A 27,726-nucleotide genomic window follows, 5' to 3' on the forward strand; every position below is an offset into this window, starting at 1 on the left:
ATGAGCTCCTGTTCAGGTTCATCCTTAAGCAGTACTACATGGTGGTAACAGCCTGGGCTTCACTGGAAGCCAGGAGACCTAGGTTTGCCTATTTAAAGCTGTGTGACCTAAACTTTGGTTTCCTCTTTTATGAACCATGAGCCACAGTGCCTGACTCATAATTGATGCTTAAAAAAAAAGTACATGAGGTTAAGATCCCACACTGGTTAATTAGTCAATGTTTCAGCAGCCAATTAAGTGACACAGGATATGTTTTGTTTCAGGGACAAGCATAATTTATTTCTATGTTATATTTCATGTCACAAGCTGAACCATAGAAGCTGCCTGTCTACCCTCAGCCCTTTCTCTCTGACCAGCCTGCTGAACCCATCTGGATCATGCTGGCTTAAACTCTTTATTTGTACTCTACTGTGGATCATGAACCCCTATGAGAATTTGGTAAAAATTATGAACTCGCCCCCAAGAAAAATGCATGTACACATAAGCACACAAAGTCTGCATACAATTGTGATGGGTTCACAGAGTCCCTGAAGTATATCCTCAGACTCTGGCTGAAGACCCTGGATCTACACCATGGCCTGCAGAGGGCAGCAGGGCAGCTGGAGCCCACATTGAGAGCTGCATTCGGGAAAGCTGGGGACGCTGTAGAACTTGATGAGCTTTTTGAAGGCACTTTTCTTCAGCATCATCATCTCTTCTGGAAACCTGGAAAAGATTCTGACCCTAGAGGAGCCCCCATTCTTCATAGATCCGTCTGTGGGTAGTGGCTTCTGAGCACTCACTGGCACGTTGTTGCAACTGAGGGAGCGCATCGTCTTCTTCTTAGTCTGCACAGACAAGTAACTGAACAGGAAAGAGGACAGCTTGCGCTTGGTGGCATCCGGGGCCTCTTCCGAAAAGCAGTCATCAACTGGGTCCAGCACAGTTTCATGATGGTGTCCATTTTCCCTTCTCATGGGACCAGCTCCCACGCGCTGAGGCTGCTTGATGATCTTCCTGGCCTGCACTGGATCATCTCCTGCCCCGTTGACAGACTGAAGGGACGTTCCACCGGCCAAGGCTCTGGCGCTCCTGATTTGGGGGATGAGGTTCCCAACCCGAGGGCTGGGTTGGGAAGTACAGTGCTGACTCAGGATGAGAGTGGCAGCATCTCGAATGAGATTCCAGTCTCTCAGGATGTCATCCCTAGTGGTAAACTGGGAGGTCACAGTGAAACGGATGATTAACTTGTCCTGGATAGTGGCCGGGATGAGGAAGAGACGGCCAGCTTTAGCTATTTCCTTTAACACATTTTCTGTGAGACAATTAGGACCCTGTTTGAAAGATAAAGAGATGCAAAGTCTCCATCACACCCCCTGTCAGCATCCCCAGAGCCCAGCATTTGTGTTTCCAAGAGGCTCTGGAGCATCATATAGCATCATGCACAGAGGGGCATGGAAGACAGCATTACCTTTAGACGAAAAACCACCAGGCCAAGGTGCCTCTTGGCAGGAATTTCAAAGGAAGGGTCGTTTCTGACCAGAGATTCAAAATATTTAGCCATTTCAGTACCCTGGAATGGCAAATATAAAGAGAACTGAGATTAATAATCAGGCAAGGGACTAACTATGCATAAACTTTTGGACTGCTAGGTGGTTTTAAACCAGCGACATCTTTCCATCACAGAGACCTAAGTGGCTTCTGCCTCACTGTTGTCTCCATTTGATTTTGTTCACATTCCAAGCTGGAAAATCTCCAGTGGCTCCGTTTCCTGTCACATTGGATCCACCTCGAGAACTCATCTCAGTGCCTTCTTTCAACTCAGCCCCAGAACCCAGAAGGCATGGGCTTTGCAGTCCAGGCAACCAGGCCTCATCTCCTGGTTTCACAGCTACTTGATTGGCCAAGTGGGCAAATGAGGCACAAAACCCAGCCCATGTTCTGCATTCCCTGCCAGGTGCCTCATGCGAGCTGCATCTGCCCAAAGGAAGAGACGCCTGTTTCTAGTGCACATAAAGATGCCATCTAGGCTAGCGGCAGCCCCGCTCCATCCTAAGCCTACATGTTTCACTTGCCTCTCAAACCTCTTCTCAGCCTGCACCCCAAATGCCCTTTTCATCCCGTTTCCGATATTCCATTCATGTTCTTTGCAGGGACATGGATGAAGCTGGAAACCATCATTCTCAGCAAACTGACACGAGAACAGAAAACCAAACATCACATGTTCTCACTCATGAGTGGGTTTTGAACAATGAGAACACACAGACACGGGGAGGGGAACATCACACACTGGGGCCTGCAGGGTAGGGGGCTAAGGGAGTAATAGCAGGGGGTAGGGGGATTGGGGAGGTATAGCATTAGGAGTAATACCTAATGTAGATGACGGGGTGATGGATGCAGCAAACCACCACCATGGCACGTGTATACCTATGTAACGAACCTGCACGATCTGCACATGTACCCCAGAACTTAAAGTATAATAAATAAATTTTAAAAAAAGAGAGAACACATTTTTACATTTTGTCCCTACCCACCATGGAAAGCTTTTGTACCTGGTTAATGAATACAGAGTTTCTGCTCAGGATGATGAAAAAGTTCTAGAAATAATGGTGATGGTCACGTAACATTGTTATACTTAATGCCACTAAATTGTACACTTGAAAATGAATAAAATGGTACATTTTATGGTATGTATATTTTGTCACAAGTTTAAAATGTTAAAGGCTTTGTATTATATGAATCTTTCACTGAAGTTCATATCATCTTTTAAAATGTCCTGGGGTTTTATCCTTTTTGTTTTCAACCTAGGATTATTAACCAAATAAGGTCAGGATTTGCCTTTTCTCTTATTTTAAAAAATTTCTCCAAGCATCCAGAAGATCTCAGTAAAATATTCAGTAAGTAATTCTATCAACTAATTCTCATACTTGCTACTCTATTTCAAGAGAGGACAAGGGAGTTAGCTGATCCTATCTTTTTTTTTAAGAGAGATAGGGTCTTGCTCTGTCACACAAACTAGAGTACAGTGGCCTGTTGCACAATCAAAGCTCACTGCAGCGTTGAACTCCTGTGCTCAAGCAATCCTCCCACCTTCACCTCCTGAGTAGCTAGGACTACAGGCATGCACCACCATGCCCAGCTAAATTTTTAGTTATTTTGTAAAGACAGGGATCTCACTAGGTTGCTCAGCCTGGTATCAAACTCCAAGGCTTAAGCGATTCTCCTTCCTGGGCCTCACAAAGTGCTGGGATTACTGACAGGAGCCACCATGCCTGACCCTGATCCTGTCTTTTGATCATAATGAAATGAGTTTCTACAAATCTCTCTCAGAGCCTCTTTCTCCCCTGTGTGCTCAGTTTCAAACAGCACAGGAATTTTGACCTGCTCCATTTCTAACCTGAGGCACTTCACCCCTCCTTAGGAAACCTGGTGGCCCCTCGCTCCTGGGAGGTCACCATATTGATTACAAACTTAGTACGGACACTCGATCGGCATAACACACCACAGCCCAGAACTCCTGGGCTCAATTGAGCTTCCCACCTCAGCCTACCAAGTAGCTGGGACTACAGACACACACCACTATGCCCAGCTCAACCTTTTCATTTTTTAGAAGGAACCAAAGGAAAGTGACTTTCCCAAGGTATAAGTGACAGCAGGTGGATCTCCTCCCACTGTGCTTTTATCCCTCCTACAACACATGCTGTTTGCAACAACAAAAGCAGAGGTCAGGGGAGAGAACACAGAGCACAGGCTGCACTGCCACCTCCAAAGCCCAACATTACAGGTCATGAAAGCAGAGCTGCTGCCAGTGCCCTGCACCGTTCTAGGTCAAGGGCAGGGACAGTGCAGACATGGCCAAATATAGTGCCCTCCTGTGTTTGTAAAGTTTTTTGGAACACAGCATTCTGATTTGTTTACATATTGACTATGATAGCTTTTGTAGTACAGAGGTAATTACAATAGAGTATGGCCCACAAAGCCAAAAATATTTACTATCTGGCTTCTTATAGGAAATATTTACCAATCCCTATAGTAGGTGATAGGAGAGGAGGAGGAGGATGATAATGACAACTTATTATCATTAGATGAAGGAATGATGAGGGAGGGGAAGAAGAAGAAGTACTCATTGAGTACTTAACTGAGTAGTAGGTAGACCCTATGCTAAGGGCTGCATGTGTATTATCTCATTTAATCCTCCCTATAAACCTTTGAGAGAGGTAGTATCCTTTTCTTGTTTTTATAAATTAAGACGACATGGCCAGGGGTGGTGGCTCATGCCTGTATGTAATTCTAGCACTTTGGGAGGCCAAGATAGGCAGATTGCTTGAGCCCAGGAGCTTGAGACCAGCCTGGGCAACATGGCAAAACCCCGTCTCTACAAAAAATTAGCTGGGCGTGATGGTGTGTGCCTATAGTCCCAGCTACTCAGGAGGCTGAGGTAGGAGGCTCACCTGAGCCTGGGGAGGTCAAGGCTGCAGTGAGCTCTAATGGCACCACTGCACTTCAGCCTGGGCAACAGAGTGAGATCTCTTCTCAAAAATAAATAAATAAATAAATAAATAAATAAGGCAGACAAGGTCACCAAATAGTAAAGGGTAGAACTAAAAATCTTTCTTTAAAGCACTTCTCTATAATAGAGAAATACGAAATTTGATTTTATATAACTTTCCAAGAGCTCAGCATAGTAGGTTCAGTGTAGTAGAAAGCAGCCCAGACTATGAAGAAATAATTTGGAATTGGGAGGCTTGAGGGAAAGTCCCAGGTCTTCTTCCCTCAAGCAGGGCAATTATTCCCTCTGAGCCTTGCCAGATTAGAGTGATCACCCCAAACACTGTGCTAAGAACCTAATGAAGAACTATCATTTATTTTTGTATTTAAGGAATTAGGTAAGTGTCAATAATTATCATCATAATCAAGTTGAAGAGATAAAATTAACTCATATCAAACAACTTTATTTTAATTCTACTTCTATTGTGGGACATTGGAAGAACTTTGAGCTCAGTTTTGCAAATGTGTTTGAGTAGGTGATCATAGAAATGTTAATGAAGCAGAAACCAGAACTGATGTAGGCAGAAAAGCTCCTAGTGGAAGCAGAATTCAATCCATTCACAACATTTGGAAAGGAGAGGGCAATTCGGGTGAAGGACACAGGTAAAGGTGCAGAGATGGACTGATCATGGGGTCTGAATGGATGGATGAAAAGCCCAAGCTACAGTAGGAGCTGACCATCCAGTCCTTGAAAGCCAGGCCCAGGAGTGTGGGCCTCATCTGGTAGGCAGTGGGGTTGCTAATAGGAATTTAGGGGTTTAACTCGCAAACAGAAGTGCTAAGGAAGGTTGATCAGAGCTGCACATTGAATATCCAGTCCTAAATTGTAAGCAAAAAATGTTCCTAATTACTTGTAACCTCCACCAAACATTCCCCACCCACAACCTTCCAGTCTTGAGTCTGAGTTTCTAAAAATAGCACAAAGTGCCTAAAGTTCCTCAATACTGTTGGTGGCAGCTGCTCCTTAGCAAACAACCAGTGGTGATTACAAAGGTAAAATTACCAACATTAAAACCAGTCATATAAAACTGGAGAACATTATGTTAAGCAAACTAAAGCCAGGCAGAAGACAAATTTCACATGTTCTCACTCAAACAGGGGAACTTGTATGCACCTATGCAACAATCTTGCATGTTCTTCACATGCACCCCAAAACCTAAAAGGCAATAAAAATAAAAATAAAAAATAAAAAAAAATAAAGTAAGCAAACTAAGCTCGTGGAGACACACAGTAGAATGATGGCTGGCAGAGGCTGGGAAGGGTAGCTGGGAATGGTGGAGAGAGGTGATAGTTAATGGGTGCAAAAATACAGTTAAATAGATCTGTTAGGTGGCACAACAGGGCAACTATAGTTAACTATAATTTGCTGTACATTTCAAAATAACTAAAAGAACAGAACTGGAATGTTTCTAACACAAAGAAATGATGAATTCTTGAGTGGTGGATACCCAATAACCCTAATTTGATCATTGCACATTGTATGCCTGTATCAAAACCTCACACATACCCCATAAATATATACAAAATTATTACATACGAATAATTTAAAAAAAATTTTTTTGAGACAGAGTCTCATTCTATCTCCAGGCTGGAGTACAGCGGCACGATCCTAGCTCACTGCAACTTCCGTTTTCCAGTTTCAAGCAATTCTCCTGCCTCAGCCTCCAGAGTAGCTGGGACTACAGGCACACACCACCACACTTGGCTAATTTTTTTGTATTTTTAGTAGAGTTGGGATTTCACCATGTTGGCCAGGATGGTCTCGATCTCTTGACCTCGTGATCCGCCCACCTCGGCCTCCCAAAGTGCTGGGATTACAGGCATGAGCCACCATGCCCAGCCAGAATAATTAAGTTTTAAAAATAAAGTTTAAAAAAGTTATAGTTACTGCTTCCACCGCTTCATTTTGGTTTGTGTTTGTCTGACCAAGAAGGAATTCCCTAGAGGAAAGGTGGAAGGACAAAGACACACATAGGCAGAAAGGACAGTGTCTTCATTTTCCACCACTGCTTTTATCAATGGCTTTGTCTTGCACAGGGGCTCTTGCAGAAATGGGAGAAAAATTCCAAGAGTCAGAGTTCTCATAAGTCCCACCTCTTCCATGAAGAACACAGGAGAGAGGCTTTGACTGTCTCATTTACCTCTGTGTCCCTTTCAAAGCACAATACTTTTGTATTTGCTGAATTGAATAGAAATAAATTAAACCAAATAGGCCTTCCACAACAGTCTGTCAATGCAGGGAGGTTTGTTCCAGACTTGGTAGTGAGGGAATGTGTTCTTTTCCTGAGTCCACAAGGGGGCGTAATTTTAAGGGCAAGAATTTCCCAGCGCCATGCCTGCCTCCCATCCTTCTCGATCCGGGAGATTTAACGGTTTATGTTTGAATTTGCGAGCGCGGGAAGAAACTAAAAGTCAGTCACTCCAGCATAAGTTCTAAGGAACTCCTTTCATTGGCCAGGGGTCTTGGAGAAGGTGGGAGTTCCTCCCAGGTTAAAAGTCCCCTTCCACAAACACTCTCATGGAAGCTATCTTTCTCTCTCCTGGATTTCCCCTCTGGGGTTCTCTTCCACACTCTCTGGTGGAAGCCTGTCTTCCCCTCCTAAACTCCATCTCTCTCTATTCCCTTCCACTCAGTGTGGAAGCTGCTTTTCTCTCCTGGATTCCATCTTTCTGAATTCTCTCACTCAGTGTGAGAGTTGGCTGTTTCTTTCTCTCTCCTTCTCCTGTTTCTCTCTAAATAAATCACTTTCTACAAACACTTTGGAGTCCAGCGTTTACTGTGCTGTGGTCCCCTCTCTCATTCTTGAGAGGGCAGGAGACCAAAAACCTGGAGAAACATCCTCTCAGTGTAGTTGAGGGCACCCGGAACCCCTGAACCCCAATATTACATTTTGGCGGGCCAGCCAGAAGAGGGGTACAGCCAGAAGAGGGTAAGCCAGGAAAGGGGTACAGCCAGAAAAGAAGACTTTAAAATCATAAGTAAAACCGGCCCCATTCTGTCCTGTCTCTTTAAGAACATCTGAAGTGCTGCGGGGAACCTGAGGCAGCGCCTCAGAGACACGGCCTAGCCGGTCTTAAGCGGCGCAACCCAGTCAGAATTAAAAGCGCAGTTTTTTTACCTCGAAGCTTTCTCTCTGCTTTCCGTCTTCTTCTCTATCCTTCAGATATTATCTCTGGGACCAAAACCTGAGGGAGCCTGTGGGGCTGAGCAGGGGAGCACTGTCCCCAGGGCCTTTTGCTCCTTGCCGTCAAGGAACAGCCCAGCCCCAGAGTCGGAACCCAGAGCACAGAGGTCGGCGGAAGCAAAACAGTGGGGAGGGGCGAGGTACAGCCGCAGCCTATAGGGGACCGGGGAGTACGGCGGCCTGGTGCGTGGTTCCGGAAGGCCTCTTCTGCCTTCTCCAGTCCCAGGCAGCAGTGTAAAAAGGCTCCCCAGGTCATTCGCCTGCCGGCCGAGTGTCCCTCTGTTGGCAGCAGCTTGGGGAGTGGTTCTGGCGGGGTCAACATGGCAACCAAAAGCCTCAGGGGTCGGGGAACTCACGGCTGGCCCGGCAGTGGCTGCGAACGTGGCTTTTAAACTGACGAGGCAAGCGGCTTTTTTCCTCTGCCCGTGTGGCTGATGGCCGTCAGCCCCGCCCAGCTTTTAGGCTGGCCACACTGCCCTAGGGTGCAGCATTCTCATTTAAAATACGGCTTAAGAAAGCTTTCTGCCTTCTCGTAATGCAAGTGGCTAGTTGCACAGTTAGTTAAGGTGTATGGCCTGCAACTGCAAGGTTGCTGGTTCTAGTTCCTAGCGGAGTCAGGGTTGAGTTGGAGAAATCTTTTGGAAAAATTCAGAAGCAGAAGGCTATGGGACTTTGTATTTGGTGTAAAATTTGTCTTGCTTAGAATTGGCTCTCTCTATGGCAGAACGTTTCCATTTAGAAGATCATAGTTAAACCACTTCCCGGGCCCAAATAGTCAATGGCAGGTCTCACAACCGTAAAAGCATTTTCCTACAATGGAAGATGGGTTAGGGGAGAGGAGGCCCGGGTCCTGAGGGTATTGTTCCAGCCTCAGCCATGCCTGGCCTGACTTCTTTGAACTGTGTACTCTAATGGCCCCTCCTTAGAAGTTTACCCTTCTAGGGCAGTTTTATAATCTGGTTTGTGTAAATTGGACTTTTGCTGGGAAATATTGGTACCCATCTCCTGAGCCTCACTGGCCTGGTCAGGGCTCGTTGGTATGTGACAACCCAATAGCTCCTCTCATTCCACGCCTCTATGGTAGTCACTGGAGGTCATGCAGGCAGTGAGTGTGAGTGGTCCCATGACACCAGTAGGTTGTAATTGGAATCCAGTAGATGGGAGGCCCTCTGATAAGATGGATCACGCATCTTGGGCACACGAAATTTCAGGGTACTGACTGAAAGATGTTTCATTTCAGTACCCATTTTACCCGGGGGATGCCTCAGATCAAAGTGGCTGTAATTTCTTTAACTGGGCTTGTGGGCATCCTTGGTGTTCGATTTCAGATGGGTGCTTCTATTCCCAAGCTCAAGTCCTCATTAAAATGTATACTGGAAAATTGGGACCAATTTGACATACAGTCTTTAAGGAAGAAGTGGCCTATTTTTCTCTGCCAAACACTGTGGCCAAATACCCCCCCGCCGAGTGGAAAACCTAGCCCCCAAAGGGAAGGGAAGAAAACTCAACAGCTTTCCTTGAGCAATTGTGAGAAGCTTTAAGGAAGTATACAACCCTGTCACCAGACTCCATAGAGGGTCAGTTAATACTAAAGGACGAGTCTATTACCCAGTCAGCAATGGATATCAGAAGGGAGCTCCAAAAAACTGGCTTTGGGGCCCAAACAGAGTCTAGAATCATTACTAAACCAGGCAACTTGGTGTTTTATAAGAAAGACCAGAAGGAATGGGCTGAAAGGAACAGGAGAGATCAGAGAAAGACTGCTGCCTTAATCATGGCTTTTGGGCAAGCAGACCCCCAAGGGCTCAAATGAGGGAAAAGCTTGGGTTAGCCGCCAGTCTGGCAGAACTTGTTATCAGTGCAGTCTGAAGGGACATTTTGTAAGACATTGTCCCCAGAGGAATGAACCACCATCTCCTCCATGCCCGCTGTGCCAAGGGAATCACTGGAAAGCACACTGTCCCAGAGGATGAAGGTTCCCAGGGCCTTAGGTGTCTGACCAGATGACCCAATGACAGGACTGAGGGTGCCTGAAGCAAGTGCCAGCACGAGCCATCACCCTTACAGAGCCCCAGGTAAAGCTGACCACAGAAGTCCAGGAAGTCAATCTTCTCCTGGATGCTGGCACAGCCTTCTCAGTATTTCTCTCTTGCCCTGGAGATTTGGTGCTTGTTAAATCTCGCTCCTCAGACTCTCCCTCTCTAGGCCCATCTAGAGAGGGAAGGACCATTTTTGGTTATTCTGTCTACCCCAATGGCAGTTAAAGTGGTGAGAATTGACTCATGGATTCATCACACTAGGCTGAAGCCTTGGACACCTCCTGAAGAAAGTCATAGACCCTCCACTCCACAGCCTGAAGTTCCAGGAGACAACCCTTCATATCCCTGCGAGCCATTAGAAGATCTGCATATGCTTTTCCAACAAGATCCTCTGGGAAGTAACCACTCATAAGCCTCATTTATATCCTGGCATTAACAGGACTATAACCCTCAACTTTGCTATCTCTCAAACTCTGAGTATCCTTTTCACAGTGGGAAGGGAACTTGTCTCTAGGAAAAATGCTACTATTTTGTAAACCAGTTAAGTGTTATTTTGAACATAGAACTCAGGAATCAATCAAACACAGGACTAAAAATCTTCCAGAAACAGTATTGTAAAACTTATCTAACAACTGACTGTCCTGGCTCTAGTCTCTCCTAGGCTCATTTATAACCATTCTATATTTGTTGACCTCTGGGTCTCTCATCTTTAACCACCTTGTCCATTCATTTCTTAAAGAGCTATAATGTCACAAATAATTCTGCTGCTGGAACCCCAGATGTCCTTGGCTCGTGGGCTCTATCATGGACCTCTAGATCAACTTGCACCCCTGAAAGTCTCCCCTCTGGAGGAAAACTCAACTGCAGGGCCCCTTCGATGCCCCATTTCAGCAGGAAGTAGTTAAAGAGGTTGGACGTCCATAATTCCAATAGAAGTAGGGCTTTCCTGTTCAGAGGTGGGTAATGAGGGAATGTGTTCTTTTCCTGGGTCCATGAGGGGGCGTAGTTTTAAGGGCAAGAATTTCCCAGCGCCATTGCCCCCTCCATCTCTCTCCATCTGGGAGATTTAGCGGTTTATGTTTCAATTTTGCGAGCGTGGGAAGATACTAAAAGTTAATCACTCCAGCGGAAGTTTTAAGGAACTCCTTTCATTGGCAAGGGGTCTTGGAGAAGGTGGGAGTTCCTCCCAGGTTAAAAGTCCCCTTCTTCCACATCCCTTTGGACTCCATGTTTGTGTCATCTTCCACAAACACTCTCATGGAAGCCATCTTTCTCTCTCCTGGATTTCCCCTCTGGGGTCCCCTTCCACACTCTCTGGTGGAAGCCTGTCTTCCCCTCCTAAACGCCATCTCTCTCTATTCCCTTCCACTCATTGTGGAAGCTGCTTTTCTCTCCTGGATTCCGTCTTTCTGAATTCTCTCACTCAGTGTGAGAGTTAGCTGTTTCTCTCTCCTTGTCCGGTTTCTCTCTCTCTCTCTCTCTCTCTCTCTCTCTCTCTCTCTCTCTCTCTAACTAAATCACTTTCTACAAACACTTTTGAGTCCGGAATTTACTGCTCACTGCGTGTGCTCCCCTCTCTCATTCTTGAAAGGGCAGGAGACCAAGAACCTAGAGAAACATCCTCTCAGGGGAGCTGAGGGCACCCTGAACCCCTGAACCCCAATATTACAGTAAGTCTACCAGTCCAAGCCAGGAGAGCTTTGTTTCAAGCATAATCATAATAGTGCTAAAAAATTCAGCCAGCTGTGACCATTGAGATAATTCCAAAGCAGATACGATCCTACCCTGGCCACAGACACTTCCCCTTATTTACTTTCTCTTTCTCTCTCTGCAAACCAGACTCTAGGGCCATCCCTCCCCAGTGCTCTATGACAGCAAGGGGAATGGTGAGACACTCAGCAGAGGACAGGCATCAGGCAGCCCTCAGGGCATTTATGCAAAGTGCTCCTCCTGCTAATAAAGAGAATCAAGTCCCAGGAGCTGAGGAACAGGCCCAGACACCTGAGCCAGATACCGCAAGTCTCCTGGGCAGATCTGCAAAGCAGAAACCAACCTTCCTCACCATGAGAAAACAGGGGAACACAGGCTCAGCCCCCACAGTGGCATGCTACATACATGTCTGACATGTGCTTGAAGATTCTTCACCCCGAAGGACCGAATCACGAACCAGAGTTTAATAGAGCGAAACCGTCGGCTCAGCGGGATCTGCCAGTGCTAAAAACAAAGGAACACAGTGCTTATGGTTAGAGACAAAGGCGCCCAACTCCCTTGGGCATTTCTGGCATTATCCGTTGCCTGCCCAGCCCTCTAGGGATGGACAGTGTCACCATGACTCCAGAAGCTGTTGCTAAGGAGCAAGCCAAGCTTCCCAAGAGCTGCCCCATCACGTGACCAAATCACTGATGAAGGTGGCCAATAGTCACTTATCTGAGAGCCAGACAAGTGGAAATCAAATCCATTACCCTGAACCAATGAGAAGGGAACTTTGCTTTAAAATGCTGCTTTAAACATTTCATCCCAGCCCAGAAATTCAACATAAGGGCAATACAAGTTTTTCCCTAAATGAATCTATATTCCTTGAATAGCAGGAAATGTAAAGTATAGTGGTTAGAGCACAGACGCTGGAGCCCTGCAGACCTACGTTTCACCTCCAGCTCTGCCACTTACTAGCTGTGTGACCTTGGGTAGTGCCACCCCACTGGCTCATCAGTCCATGACATAGAGAACAAATTACACCTTCTAGGGAAATGGTGAGAGGACAAAGAACACCAAGAGCCTCAGAAGAAGTTGTCAGTAGGTGTTGGCTATTCAAATAATTTTAAAATGTGAGCTACAAATCACAGCAGCATTTCTAACAAGAGCCAAGATGATCCCTATTTAACCTCACACTGCCTTGTCCATTTTCCTGTGAGCTTCCTGTGATCTGAGAGCCATCACTCCAGCTTTCAGATTTCAAAAGAGCACTCAAATTTCTGCCTCTATTAGATGAATATTGACCCTTTGTTCCTGGTGGCCAAATTCAACAGAGCTTAAAGTTCAAGGTTGTAGTCACCATAAATCTGAAAATTTCCAAATCAATTTCAGGCTGATTTCTCAGATCTGAAAATAGAGCAAAGGGTTTGGAAAACATTTGCAGTTATTCTAATGAGTCACATGGTTTCTAATGATGTCTCCCTCAGATGTCAGAAAGCTTGTACCACAATGTCTGTTGACTAAAAATAAATGTTTGTCCCTCTGAGTATTTATCTGCCCATGCACAAGATTATCAAATCCTCACAAATGTCCTCACCTTCACCCTTCACCCCAGTTTCCTGAGACAGGCACAGTTGGGACATCATCCCTTTGTTAATGGACAACATTTCCCCAGCATAAAAGTACTAAGCCTGTGATTTCCAAGCAAAATTGTGTTGTGCTGAAGACCAGCTTGGGGGCTTTTGTGCCAGCAGAGGGCATCAAAACCTGAAAATGGAACAAAATTGCTGTAATAGGAACAGCGTCAACTCTACCTCTTGGCCAATGGACACTTCAAGAGAATAATGAACAGATAACAGAGATTGTCTCTTAAAACGTTCTGGTTTCTAGATGGTTATAGCCAATTTATTTCATAGATATTATATATAAATAATAATATATATTACTTCATATATATTATTATTTCATATTTATAGCTACTTTATTTTACCAACAAATAAACCAGGATAGGCATAGGTGATTTATTTCGATTTCTTCACAATCTTCCTTATTCGCATTTGCTCCTTTTCTTGTCACTAATCTAAAACTGATCCATGCTGAATCAGCAGAGTGGTTCTAACCAACATTTTCTGTTGGATCAATAAATCTGGACGTATAAGGCTGACAGGGCTGTTCTTTAACTTGAGGCATCTCCAGCCTCCTCTGTGTCCTTTTAAGGTTTTGCAGGGCTCCCCTGCCAAGACCAAGGTAATGCTCCCTCCACTGGTCCTCTCTGTCCAGTGGGAGGGGGAAAGGAGGGAGCTACTCCTCTGTCAGAGAATCTAGCCCCAATTTTAGGTGATTCCAGGACCCCAGGGAGTAAGCACCTAAGTCTTCTCTTCTGCCATGCTGCCCTATTTCTGGCTCATCTCAGAACAGAACTGAGCTTCTGTTCAAAGCTGCAGCCACCTGGGTGGGAAAAACATTGCGCCCAGGGGAGAGTAGCTGTGAGGACCCTCAGGATCATGACAAAGATAGCAGCTTCACTTTTCTAGGAGTTTCTTCATGGACTTGAAAATCAAATCCATAGGATTAAAGGTGGGGGAAGGGTAAGTGTAAAGTAGAGCCTTCTGAGTGGAGAGGTAAAAAATAGTAAGGTTTCCCAGAGCAGAGCTGGGAAGAGTTTACTGTAACGTTTTTTTTTTTCTTTTTTAATTTTTATTGACAATGTGCATTTTGAATACTGTAACATTTTTATGAGCTATGTGGAAGAGAGAGAGCACTGTAAAATCACCAAACTCCTGGGAATGAACCCCAGGAAGATCCTGAGGCACTGTGGTAAATGAATTCAAAGGGTAACATGAAATTCAAAAGAGCAAGGGTGAACATAATGCTCTTCGGTTATGATGGCCCAAATACACTTATAGGAGAATGGGCATCAATTCATGCTCAGAAACCAAACCTACAGTTATCTCTCAAGATATCTGACTCCGTTGGGCTGTTCTAGAATTTTTAAATTTTACTTCTAAAGGGTCTTCTCTCACCACCAGTAAGCCACCAGGCTTACTGCTGCAATTCTAATAAAAAAGCTTCGAAAATCTAAAGAGAGCGTGGGCTTGTCCAAGGAACAATAGCCAGTATAATTAAGTGACGACGAAGCTATTATTTTAAGACTAAAAGAGCAAGACACTTCAATTGTCCAAGAAGATAAGACAAAACCATCTCTTCACAAGGAAGGATTCTCACAGGGGTCAGACACTGCTCTCAGCACTTCAGTGTATTAATTTGTATAATCCTCACAGCAAGCCTAAGAAGCCAGAATTGTGGTCATCAGCATCATTTTACACAGGAGGAAATATGAACACAGAGTTTAAGTCACTTGCCCAAGGTCACACAAGTTAGTAAACAGAAAGCCAGGACTCCAACATAGGCCACCTGGCTTTAGCACCTACAGGCTTAACCACTTTGTCATAAAAAATCTCTGCAGCTTCAGAGAAGAGCTTTCAGAAATATGCCTACCATTTATCACTTGCCACACAGTTATTGTACTAAGTGATCTACACGTGTTCCCATTTAAGCTTCACGATATCCTGTGAATCAGTGCCACTATTCTCATTTTATAGATAAGGAAAGCAAGGCTCAGGGAGGTCCAGTTAGTTTCCCAAAGGGCCACTACTGGAAAGGAATTCCAAACCAGGCTTGCCCCCATTCTGCTCTGCTGCCTCTGTTGGCCAGGTTATGTGTAATACATTCATTTACATCCCTGTCTCCCCTACAAGTAAAAGAAGGGCTCATCCTCAAACTGTGGAGTCAATTTGTAAGAACTCATTTCCCTAAGGCAAAATACTGGCTGAGGATGTAGGATCAAGAGAGTTGAGGTTTGCCGGGCACTGTGGCTCACGCCAGTAATCCCAACCACAAGTGAGGCTGAGGCAGGAGAATCACTTGAACCTGGAAGGCGGAGGTTGCGGTGAGCCAAGATGGCGCCACTGCACTCCAGCCTGGGCCACAGAGAAAGACTCCTCTCAAAAAAAAAAAAAAGAGAGAGAGAGAGCAAGAGAGAGACAGAGAGTTGAGGTGCAGCCAGTTGGGAAAGTCAGGAATGCTTGGAGGCTTCCAGAACCTCACACAAGTCCTGCAGCCCGTCACTACCTCTACCACATCACTACCACAATGCCTCTGTCAGGGGCAAAAGGATAAAAGCGATTTCAACAAGAAGGCTCCTTCCCCACCACGGAAAATCTCTACCCTGCCCTGCTGCTGGGTAGGAAACAAAAAAGATCACCCAAGATGGAGGCAGAAAAAACTGGTCACCTATGGTAGGGAGAACATTTCTGGGAATTTTAAAATGCCACAAATATTAAGGAAATGTGCACCCTGCCTCAAAGGCTGGTCTCATTTTCTAGGGTTTTTAACTATTTTCTGGGTTTCATTCTATATACTTAGGTGCAATTAGAAACCAAGGTATGCATTGGCAATATTACGGGATGAGCTCACAGTGTGTTGCCTTTTGAAGGGAGCCACCATCCGGAGTTTGGGGGATCAGACACCAACAGTTCCCACTGGCCACCCAAGACCACTAGGCTGCCCTTCCCTGGCCACTCACCATGAAGTCGGTGGCTGCGCCTGAGTTGGCATGCCTGAGGTAGATGGGGTTCACACTAAAGGTCTGCTGCAGCTTGTACTTGTCCTTGACCCTGTGGGTTTCCAAATGGACATTAATGGCTGAGGTCTCTCCAGAAGAGGCAAGGCTTTCCGGCATGTTCGGAGCTGGGCTGCTACACTCACCAGAACCCAGTACAGTCAAAGTGCACCATCATCCACTTGGAAGGATTAAAGGTGAAGGAGTCAGCATACTCAATCCCCTTCAGAAACCCCCGGAACTCGGGGCACAGGAAGGCAGTGCCAGCGTAAGCAGCATCGATGTGGAGCCACAGCCCCTCACGGGCACCTGAGGAGGCAAGCATCACCTGGCTGGAGGGCAGGCACGAAGCGGGGAAAGGCGTCTCTCGCCTAGCCACGCTGAGTGGTGGCTGCAAAGAGAATAGCTGGGGAAGGATGATGTGCTTTGGGTAAATGAGACATGGAGAGGTGTGGAGATGAGAGCAGGGGGAGTCAGTCTGAAGAAGTGGGGCCGAAGGAGGCATCCTTACCTCCTAATGAGAAAGTCTACAAAGCCTCACCCTTGCCTTTTTCTTCCACTGGGTAAAGGGCTGGCACCCTCTTGGCCTCAACCTAGAACATCCTGGCACAGAAACCAATTTCCCACCAGCACAGAGAGCAATGTTAGTGCACCTAATGTAAAAGTTAGATGGAAGGTATCTCTCTTTCCTAGTGGTATCTTGCTTGGGGGTTAAACAGTCCCTTTTGGGTTTCCTCTCTGCCTTTAATCTTTCCCATGATTTCCCCTACCTTACCCTTTTCCTTTTCTGAAGCTAGAATAGAAAGTGTTTCTATTCTAGCCTAATTCACACTGTATTTTGGATAGAGCCTGCATTAAGTAGAGTTCAACATACAAGTAAGAGGATGAGAAAACCAAAGGCTCTCCTCCTGTCGCCTTCTAGGACAGGAGGCAAAGTAGGGCAGTTCTAACTCCTGTCACACCACTGGAAAAGGCAATGTCCAGGGATCCCTGGAAAAGACCTTCATGACCTTTGGTGGTTCTTCCCATGTCTCTGCATTGACCAAGAGGAACAAGAATAATCCCATAGAGCTGGTTTCAGATGCTTGCTCTAAGAGACCTTTAAAAATATATTCCTTATCTTCCTAGCCAGAGAGGACAGATACTTACAGATGGGGCCCAGCTCTGACAGGCAGTCAAATGCACAGACCCCAGTGGTCCCTAGTGTTGCACAGACCTAGGGGAAAATGGAGGCAAGTTAACATGGGAGGGTAGGCTCATGTGACACATTTGGCCTGAGAAAGATTTCACCAGAGATGTGATCTACTCCCATCCAACCCACCAGAACAGTGTAGATTTCAGACTGTGTTTTACCATGGCTCATAAGAAACACATTTTATATAGCAATAGCAATCTAGTACATGTAAACATGTGTATTGGAACAATACATACTCTGGCTATATGTGTGCACTCTAGTATTTTTTACTATATTTCTTTTTAATGCTGGTTATAACCCACAAAATTTGTTCCGTAACATACCTATGGATAGCAACTCAGAATGTGTAAAATACCCTTTGGGAGGGCCTTTCTGCTTCTGTGTGCAGCATGTTACTTACCTGAATTCTGCCAAAATTCCTTCCTCACATCCAAGTTCTATCATTCTAAGCTTAGGCACATAACCTGACTTACAAAGACAGGCACCAAGCCCCGTTGCTTGTCTTCCTCAATGGCCTTCTGAAGAGCTTCCCCTCGGAGTGAGAAGTTGTCATCCACAGGCAGAAATTTCATTTTCACAAGGGAAATCAAACCAGCCTTTTCCACGGAGGAGTGAGCCTAGAAGGGCCACAGAGACCTACCTGTCAGCAAAGAGCCATCCTGGAATGATTACTCTCCAGAAACTGCTGAAGCCTAAGACTCGGGGAACCAAATATGATCATTGGTAGCTTGTCTTCCCTACAGTTGCTGAGGACAAACTCCCAGATCTGAGCTGCCTGGAACCCCAGCATACTCACATCTAGAAAAACATTGCTCAGGGACCAAGATTCCAGAAGCCAAGCACCGACCTGAAGGGCTGTCCTGCATCGGGCAACTCACCTGGTCAGAGGCATAAGCCACGAGTCGAGCATTCAGGCAGGACTCATCAGCATCAGGCTCAGACATTTTCATTTCCAGGATTTTGTTCTTTCTTGCTGCCAGCAGGGCAATCAAAGTGGATTCGCTGACCGTGCTCTGCAGGGGAAAAGGATTACCGTGGCAGCCTTTCTGTGTTCTCTTGCCAAACTTCCCCAGGTTTCATAGTTTCTCACTCTTTCTCTCTCACACTCTGTGTGTGTGTGTGTGTGTGTGTGTGTGTGTGTGTGTATGTATGTCATAGCTACTCTCAGAAGGAAATACACAGCTCCTGCCCAAGGTGCCCATCTCCCTCCCCAACTTGCATTCCTATTTTGCCTTCTAAAATCAGCTTGCATCTAATACCACCCTGTCTATAAGAGAGGCCACAGAAACCGAAAACAGAATGTTCTGTCCCTCCTGGATATGTTTGCTCCTCAGGTAAAGTATATTTAAAAGAAGAACTCTCAACTTATTACACAAATGGAAATGGAGTTTGATTCCCCAGGGAGAGAGGATCCTGGCCTGTGCCAGAGGCTGGTGACTTGGGCCCATTTACTTGCCAATAGCTCTTGTGACCTTGGGCTAACATTTCCCCTCCAGAAGACTCTTTTCTGTCTATGAAGTGGAGAGCATCCCTTTAACTGCTTCCCAGGATGGGAGTGAAGATTATCCAAACAAGGGTTGGGTAGGATTTTGCTCTGACCATGATTGTGGAAATCTTCAGGGCCACTTCAGAAACTTCACAGGAGACTTTATGGTTCCTCATCATTCATTCACTCAGTCTTTGGTATTTTTGCTTCTTGAAATCTTCAAGAGACCTACAGCTTTATTATTATTATTATTATTATTTTTCCTCATTGAAAGTAAACATGATTGCTAGACCTACAGCTTTTTAAAGACCTGGCAGACACTGTCTTGGAGAGTGGTATGGACCAGATCTCACAGATACTAAGTGCCTGGTAGTTACTCCATAACAAGAGAGCTATTTATGTAAAGACATAGCATAATAATAATACTTAGCTGGGTGCAGTGACTTGCGCCTGCAATCCCAGCATTTGGAAGGGTCACTTGAGTCCGGGAGTTTAAGACCAGCCTAGACAACATAGTGAGACCCTGTCTCTACAAAAAAAAAAAATAGCCAAGTGTAGTGGTGCACACCTGTAGTCCCAGCTACTTGGGAGGCTGAGGTGGGAGGATTGCTTGGGCCCAGAAGGTGGAGGTTACAGTGAGCCATGGCTCCACTGCACTCCAGCCTGGGCAACAGAACAAGGCCCTGTTTTTAAAAATAATAATAATAGGCCGGGCGCGGTGGCTCAAGCCTGTAATCCCAGCACTTTGGGAGGCCGAGGCGGGTGGATCACGAGGTCAAGAGATCGAGACCATCCTGGTCAACATGGTGAAACCCCGTCTCTACTAAAAAAAAATACAAAAAATTAGCTGGGCACCGTGGCGCGTGCCTGTAATCCCAGCTACTCGGGAGGCTGAGGCAGGAGAATTGCCTGAACCCAGGAGGCGGAGGTTGCGGTGAGCCGAGATCACGCCATTGCACTCCAGCCTGGGTAACGAGCGAAACTCCGCCTCAAAAAAAAAAAAAAATAAAAATAATAATAATAATAGTATCAACACCTTCCATCTGTATTGCAATTCATAGTTTACAAAACACTTCCTGGCATTCCACTTGCTCCTCACAACACCTCTTTGAGATAATTATGATTCTTGTCACACTAAGATGAGGAGAGTGATGCTCAGAGAGGTCATGAAACTAACTCAAGTTCACGTGACTGAGCCACCATTATAGGGGTGAGCCACCATGCCCAGCCATGATTTCTTTTTAAAAGAAGAATTCATCTAATCCTCGCATATACTCTTGGAAGGAAATAGTATTATTATCTCTATCTCATGGATTATAAAACCAGGAAACATACATTAAAGTAGAATTCAAGAATCTGAGGAATCTCAAAGGTCTCAGAACCAAGCCCTCAAGAATGTCAAGGATTTGTAGATGCAAAAGCACCTAACAACGTGTGTGGTCCATGGGAGGCACCTAGAAAGCTCCACTCCGTGCACTGCTCTTGAAAAAAAGAAATATTTGAAAAACTATCATTTCACAGCTATCCAAAAGATAGGCTCAGAGGATACCATTTATCAGTTTATATTGTTAATTGCTCTCACTACAAGGCATCTCCTGAACCTAGCAGGGAGAGAAAGAGAAGTCCTCCCCTTGCCTTCTCCTTTCCCCTCTTACTGTGAGATGCAAAATAGGACAACAAAAAGGTATTGTATTGTCAGATTATAGACTAAGAAAGCTGAATCAAGTCATACTGGAAATTCAGTCATGTTTTGGTTTTTTAATTTCTTTCAAAGGAAAGAGAGAAGAAGAGTGGAGAAGGTGGGAGCAGTTCACGTGAATGAAGCAGAAGCTGAGGTGGGAGTAGAGGGAAGCTGTGATGATGGTGGTGTTGGTGATGATGGTGTGGGTAACATGGAGAAACTCCATGGAGAATGGGAGAATTGCCAGGTTAGGGTTTGGCTTATCTTTCACTAGTTATCCCCCACACTAGGTGAAGCTTTGCCAATGGAGGTACCTGCAGGACGCCTCCGCCCTGGCTGCTGGGGTGGTGGTGCAAGAAGTGCTCTGGAAGTCCCAGCATTTTTGCCAACCAGTCCATGACGTTCATCTCCAGCTCCGTGCATGCAGGGCTAGATGCCTGAGAAAGGAAAAGGAACTTCAAACTGCACAGCCCCAGGGCACTGAGATGCCACCACGAGCTCCAGAAACGTGTCTGCCCCTCATGGTGTCAATGGAAACCTTTCTGGAGAAAGGTCAATGTCAGGCTCTGTGCCCATCTCCCAGTCCACTCTCTAACCAAAAAGAGAAAATAAGGAGGGGTTTTGGATTCATGCTGCCCCCAATGAGGCAAAGTCTCCAAGACTCTATGGAGAAACAGCCCTAGAAATGGTTGGCTTGGATTTGGCTCCCCAAGTCTCTAAAATACATAGCTGAGAAGTCCTCAAATGCCCAGTGGGAAGTTTTAGTATTAAAAACATACTGTTTCCTAGAAAAGATATGAATACCCCCACCCACCCACACACCATATAAGAGTTCAGGCTTAACATAAAAAGATATTCTAAAAGGCTTTTGGCACCGTTTAAAGCTGAGTGGTGCTTAAGGGGTTATTAAGGGAAGTCTTAGGACATATCTCCAGCTACTCAAATACAAGAGCACAGGGGAAGTGGTGACCCAACAAGCATCAAATTGCTTAGTTAAGGTCATGAACTGTGCCAATAACCAGACCTGGATCCAAATCTTATCTGTGCCTCTGTGAGTTGTGTGATCTGGGGGAGATACATTACTTAAGCCTCAATTTCCTCACCTACAAAATGGGACCAATACTCGTGATTCCGTAGGGTTAAAGGATGAGATGAGAAAATTAAAATAAAGCATAAACTTGAAGAATGTAGCCATTGTTAATCCTTCTTGTGGAACCATATTCAGAAACCAAAACAAAATATGTCTGCTCTGCCCTAGGATGGCACTCCCTGCTATGTTCCCCATTGCCAGTAGTTACAGCCATTGCTACTCACCCAGGTGAATCCCAAGCAGTTGATGGCATCAGCCAGCATGTCTCCTAGCAGGGAGGGCCAAGAGGTGAGGGCTGGGTAGTAGGCGTGCATATGGGGGCTCTGCCAATGTACCACCTGGAGGCAGAACATGCACACAGTTGGCACCAGGAGGCATTTCCAGGAGGCTTTCTTTCTGCAGAGACCATCCCTGGCAAGGGGAAGTGTCACTCTAGAGGTGGGCCGACACTTTTAGGCAGAAATACGTGACACAACTCCATGAAAATCACTGGTGTTCTTGCCACTCACAAGGCTCATGTCCTACACTAGATCATCAGTAAAGCCTTTTCATATATGCAAAGCCCAGAAGGGAATATGACGAAGGAAAATCACTATAGTAGTCTGGTTGTGGGATTCTAGGTGGTATTCACATTCGTCCCCAATACTTACCCTTCATGCCTCTCCTGCCCGTCAATGAAAGGAAGGGCAGACTGTGAGCTCCAGAAAAGCAGATTCTTGTTTCATCCATTTCTTGCAAAAGTCACCTTTTGTTTTATGAAGCACTGAGCTCTCTGGGCATGCAACTCAGAGGGTCTCGGTGAATGGGTTCAAGGCTGTCCTTAAGCATCACATTGAGAATGTAGTGAGGAGAGGAGTCAGTAGAGAGGACAGCCCAGACCAAGCATACGGGAGGGCAACCTCCAGGCTAAGCTTTGAGCCCACAATAGAAACCGGATATAAGGAGGAGCTGAGCGGGTAGGGAGGGCCCCCCATCAGAACTCTGAAGCAGCACTGGTGGTTCATCAGCTTCATTAATTATCTAATCTCTCCTCATCTCACTGCTCTGCAAGCATGCCCTGTTCATTTCTGCATTTATGTCTTTGAGCAATGCTAGGTCCCCTGATAGAAAGCGACTCTCCATAAAGACATGACCTTCCAAAACCTGCCTGTTCTTAGAAAGCTACTAAATATTCATTTCCTCCTCAAACTCTCCCCCTGCTCCCACAGCTCCCTTCAATCCCTTCCCTGAACGATGGAACAAGATAATTCTAGATGTTTCACTCTACTCAGGATTCATTTGATAACATCTTAGGGCATCATCCTGTTCTTTACAGACGGCACAAATACTTAAGAGTCCTTCAAGAGCAAGGACCTTGTCCTGGACAGCGTGTATAGTACAAGGAGCATACAAATTAAGCTAAGGATACAAGTTCCAGTCCCAGCTTGGTCCCTAACAAGCTGTGTGACCGTGTAGATTTACCATAAAGCTAATGAACTTAAGCTCCAACATACCATGTTTGCATGAGTCTCTTTTGAGATTCTTTTTTTTTTTTTTTTTTTTGAGACAGAATCTCACACTGTCGCCAGGGCTAGAGTGCTGTGACGTGATCTCGGCTCACTGCAACCTCCACCTCCTGGGTTCAAGTGATTCTCCTGCCTCAGCTTCCTGAGTAGCTGGGATTACAGGTGCCCACCACCATGCCTGGCTAATTTTTTTATATTTTTAGTAGAGACGGGGTTTCACTATGTTGGCCAGGCTGGTCTCGAACTCAAGACCTCGTGATCTTCCCACCTCAGCCTCCCAAAGTGCTGGGATTATAGGCATGAGTCACTGTGCCCAGTCTCATTCTTTTTTTTTTTTTAAAGGAGGTTTCAAAAAGTGTTTACAGTACAGTCTCCATAAAACCAGGAGCCTCTCCTGAACCTCCCTCAACCTCAGTTTCTCATCGTAAATTAAATCCTGTCTCATAGGGTTGTTGTGTGGGTGGAGGCGTGGGCAAGAAATGTGCGAAATGTTAAGCTCTAACGTTAACGGTAAACTAATCATGTGGGTGACAGACACATCACATATCCTGACTTGATGTGATATGTGGTGTGTCCTGAATTGACTCAGAGGAGCAAACCTCTTCCTCTGATTTTCACCATGCAAGAGACATGATCGGTAATAACCACATCTCCTGCTTCCCATGCTTTCTCTTACTTACTTCTCACAGGACCCTATGGGGTAGGGCCTACCATTGTCTCTGTTTCACAGGTGAGAAATGGGGCTGGCAGAGAGAGGCCACATCCCTGTGGTCACACATATCCCGTAGGGACAAGGGGCTGCAATGAGACAGAAGCCCAGACACCGGAGCAGAGTGGCGTCCTGACTTTTCCCCTGGGGATGCTCTCTCTCTCGTGAAAAGTAAATGAAGATTGTCTAACCGGGGTTGGAATTAAAGGAGAAAGAGAGATTTTCTTTTCTTATTGTCTAGGTAGTGGCAGGAAGGGAAAAACTAATGTAACTTTCAATGAGGCACTGAGAAGATGAGTAAGCAACTGCTTTCTGGCCAGCTCTCAGAGGCTGGTGTGGCCTGAGAGATGAGTCAAGAGATTCTACCCTCATTATCACTGTGTTTAGTGACAGTATTTTGGAAACACCAGAGAAAGGCTTCTACCTCCTAGCCCTATCAAGAGACAATTGTCTGTTCTTGTAAGATAAATAAGATAAAATACGCCAGAAGAGCCCTTATCAAAAACAAACAGACCTCTCTTTCCAGAAATGAGCCTCATTGACCACACCCATAGCAACTGCTGGAATTCCTTTCAATCAAATGAATCAGCTCATTTCCACCTCTTCTGACAGTTGCTTTCAGTCTCACTACCAGATTACCGTTAGCCACTCAGCAGATTACATTTTACAGAATAAAATCCATGAGATAATCTTATCAGGATCTAGCCTTACTGATATTGACATTTTCAAAAGATGCTTGTGAAATAGGCTGAATGGTCAAAGAGCTGAGTGGCTTTGTATGAAATTGCCCTCATGGTCAGGCACAGTGGCTCAGGCCTCTAATCCCAACACTTTGGAAGGCTGAGGCAGGAGGATCACTTGAGCCCAGGAGTTGGAGACCAGCTTGGGCAACATAGCGAGACCTTCTCTCTATTGCTTTAAAAAAAAAAAAAAGTCAAAATTGCCATCACTTTCTGAGTTTGAGTATTTTCCCACCCCTGCCTCTAGGTATATTTTTGTCACATTTAAGTTAAAAGTTCTTTGGAAATGATGGAGGTAAACCTCAAGTTGGCCTCAGGAAGAGCCTCTAAACATGTGTGGTTCAGAACACAAATGCCCCAAGCAGGGAGAGGGAGGACACGGCCTGTGTGTGGCTGCACAGCCAGAGAGTCAGTGCTAGGGGCCCAGGCATAGCCAGGCACACTCAGGCACTCGCCAGTAGAGGTGACAGAGGGTAGGAGACACAGCGGAGCCTGTGAAGTAAGACTGGCCTAGGTTAGAATCCTGGATCTACCAGGGACTAATTCTCTGACTTTGGGCAAAACAATTAACTTCTCTGAGCATCAGCAATTTCCTCATCTGTAAAAGAGGGTCAACGGGAAGATTAAATGAGATAGCATGTAATGTGGTCAGCACAGAGCTGGCACATGGCAAGGAGCCCGCTGCAGGAAGGGAGTCAATGACACTTTAGCATGAGCACAATGGCAGAGCTCCTCAATGCCGGTGGCCGGGGTGTCATCACCACCCATCAGGGCAGGCCCCAGCTCAAGCCCATGCATCAGCCAGCTTCCATCAGCTTCCTGGCCCCACCAGCACTATCCCAGACTGCACCCTCCTCTGCCACGGAAAGTATCAATGATTCAGGGAAAGTCCCTTCTTCTTGAAAAGCAGCTCAATCACCAGACCTCAGAGGGGACAGGAAGGGATGCCGGGGCCCGCTCAGTTTCCTGGGCCAATGCAACCTGGTAACCAGAGTGTTCTTGCAGGGGTATGTTCCCCACTTCCTTCCTTCTCTTTGGCGTGGTCTCAGACATTGTACAAAGAGTCCCTGGCTCTGCCGTCAGGGCCAGGCACTACCTTCAGCTTCCTTTCCCCAGTCTTACCACTCACAGTTGTCCTTTCCCCTCAGAAAAAATGTCCACTTCTCCACCCATCCCATTATACTACCACAATTCTGCCAGACTATGCTCTGGGATGCAGGTGTTCTAGCCAGCCCTGCCCTGGCATCAGAAACCTCATGCCTTGGCACAACTGGGAAAACAAAAAAGAAACCTAATGCTAGTCAAAGTCCTGCCCTCCACATGCCTAGCAAATGGGCTGGGATGTTGGTGACCAAGTGGCTGAAGGATGCACTGTCATCCCAAGCTGACCCAAAGCAAGTCTTTCTTCAGGCCACCACCCATCCTCCTGTGCCCTGAAATCCAGAACCACCCTGTGGTCACTGTGTCTCACCCCAGGCATGATGATTCGTTCAATGTCCCCAAAGATGCTGTCCCAGTTGTCGGGGTCCTCAGGAGCACTCTCAGGCAGCTGGGCTCGCAGGTAGCCAGGCTGCACGTCTGGCGTCACACGTCTCTCCCGTACAGTGCTCAGGTACTGGCAGATGTAATCCACCATCTCTCTCCCTAGAAGTGACACAGAGAAATCAAGCTCAAGTCCTCTGACTGGACCTGACTGATTTGTGCCCATCCCTCCCATGTCCAGGCCAAGAGACTTGGTAAAGAAGGAGATGGATTCATGGGACGAGGGAAGGATCTGATCTCCTGCACAACCTTATCTTCAGAATTTAAAAAAAGAGTGAGGGAGTGAATGAATGATGGACAGAGTTTCTGAGTGAGCAAATGAACAAGAGGGGAAATCTCCAAAGTGGAAATCTCCAAAGCAGAAACCTCTAGCACCAAAGTGAAATGTTTCATTTCCTTTCCCCTTCCTTAATCTACTTCAGTTTTGACTGTCTCTCCTGCCTTTCTTTTCTTCTCAGAAACAGAACATCTATGAATATATGAAATAGGAAGGAAAAAAAGTCAACTCAAACACTTCAAAACTATTGCAAATTATTTATCCTTTCAGGTCTCTCTTCGGTACCTCTGTCTCCTGCTGTGTGTATGTGTGTGTACATAACTCTTTCTCTGCTCAATATCTATTCCTTAGTACTTCCTAAGCTGCTTTTACCTAGGAGGAAAGGGAACTCATTTTCTGCCCTCTGCATCAGCTTATGCGCAGTTCTTAAGAACAGAACCAGCCCTAGACAAAACTGATGAGATGAAGGTAGATCTGCACCATTCTGTCGTCTTTCTGCTCTCCTCCAGCCCTCTCAGAGCCTGGTGCTTCTCCAGCAGCGCCCCACCAGAGATCTGAGAGCTATAGACCTAACCCTCCACTGGTCCAGGGACAGTGCTAAATGTACTTGTGTTCCACCAGAGGATGAATGTCCACAGGAACCTGCTCTCAGCTAACAGTGCCTTCGGAAAGCAACAGAATAAGCTCATGCACACTAATTAGTGAGGAGGAGGATATAAAAAAATCACAGAAGTAAAGACATTCAAGGTTCTCTTTTAAACAATTACCTACTTTCCTTCTAAGGGAGAGCCATGCCTGAAAACTGAATAACCACTTGGTTTGGCTTCATACAGAGTAGGCACTTACTAAATATTTATGAAATGAATGACCAAATGAAAGAACGCTACTCATAGATTCACACATAAAGAAATAAATGTTAACAAAGAAAAGATTTGCAGTGATTACAGAATATTGATAAATTTTTTTCTATTTCAGAATATGAACACTCTCGTTTTCCCATTTAGTGGCTCAGGGATCCAAATCCTCTATTTTGTGAAAAAGTGGGGAGGAAAATCAAGGCACAGTAGTGTGGACATATGTGAGAGTGGGTATATGAGGGAGAATGAAAGAGTGGTTCAGAAAAGTTTTACACTCTGATCCCACATTCCTTTCGCAGAAAAAAAAAATATTGCTGGTGCCAACTTGCAGAAAGCAATTCTAATGCTCCTGTCAAATGTCATCTCAAAATCTAAGGGCCACCCACCAGCAGCTGTTCCTGCAGGAGTAGCAGCAGGGAAGGGGGCCAGGGGTGCCCGTCGCTCACCTCTCTCTCTGTACTCCTCAGGCTCCATCATCTCCCTTGGGCTCTGCCTCCTTCTCACAGATGGACGCGCAGGAGGTGGAAGGTGCGAAAGGCGTGGAGCAGCCCGGCTTCCCTCTTGCCAGTCCTGCGCACTC

At 45.8% G+C, this 27,726-nt stretch overlaps 1 protein-coding gene across 3 annotated transcripts; it reads right to left on the reverse strand.

The window, feature by feature from the left end:
- Positions 1-252: 252 nt before the first annotated feature.
- On the reverse strand, positions 253-27,726 carry HDC (histidine decarboxylase). 3 transcript variants are annotated; one of them, XM_012442408.2, is made up of 12 exons: positions 27,593-27,726; positions 25,942-26,114; positions 21,741-21,854; positions 20,741-20,863; positions 18,138-18,272; positions 17,733-17,876; positions 17,214-17,280; positions 16,211-16,373; positions 16,029-16,119; positions 11,867-11,965; positions 1,451-1,552; positions 253-1,313 (listed from the first exon to the last, which is right to left on the reverse strand). In XM_012442408.2, exons 1-12 carry the CDS (start codon positions 27,621-27,623, stop codon positions 567-569), a joined length of 1,989 nt encoding a protein of 662 aa, XP_012297831.1. In that variant the 5' UTR covers positions 27,624-27,726; the 3' UTR covers positions 253-566. The 3 variants fall into 3 exon arrangements, with proteins under 3 accessions (XP_012297831.1, XP_012297832.1, XP_064221731.1); XM_012442409.2 differs by lacking the exons at positions 25,942-26,114; positions 27,593-27,726 and adding an exon at positions 22,167-22,334 and having other exon boundaries at positions 260-1,313; XM_064365661.1 differs by lacking the exons at positions 20,741-20,863; positions 21,741-21,854; positions 25,942-26,114; positions 27,593-27,726 and adding an exon at positions 18,859-18,977 and having other exon boundaries at positions 260-1,313.

Source organism: Aotus nancymaae, unplaced genomic scaffold, assembly GCF_030222135.1.
Source record: "Aotus nancymaae isolate 86718 unplaced genomic scaffold, 86718_ANA_hifiasm-v0.15.2.pri h1tg000062l, whole genome shotgun sequence".
In the NCBI taxonomy this organism is placed as follows: domain Eukaryota; kingdom Metazoa; phylum Chordata; class Mammalia; order Primates; family Aotidae; genus Aotus; species Aotus nancymaae.

Bases quoted from the DNA above. Each gene is read 5' to 3' on its own strand.
- HDC (XM_012442408.2), bottom strand. From the start codon at position 27,623: ATGATGGAGCCTGAGGAGTACAGAGAGAGAG. The intron at 26,115-27,592 runs GTGAGCGACGGG...TGTCACTTCTAG, and splicing joins TGAGGAGTACAGAGAGAGAG to GGAGAGAGATGGTGGATTAC. The intron at 1,553-11,866 runs GTATGTAGCATG...TTGCCATTCCAG, and splicing joins TTCAAGCACATGTCAGACAT to GGTACTGAAATGGCTAAATA.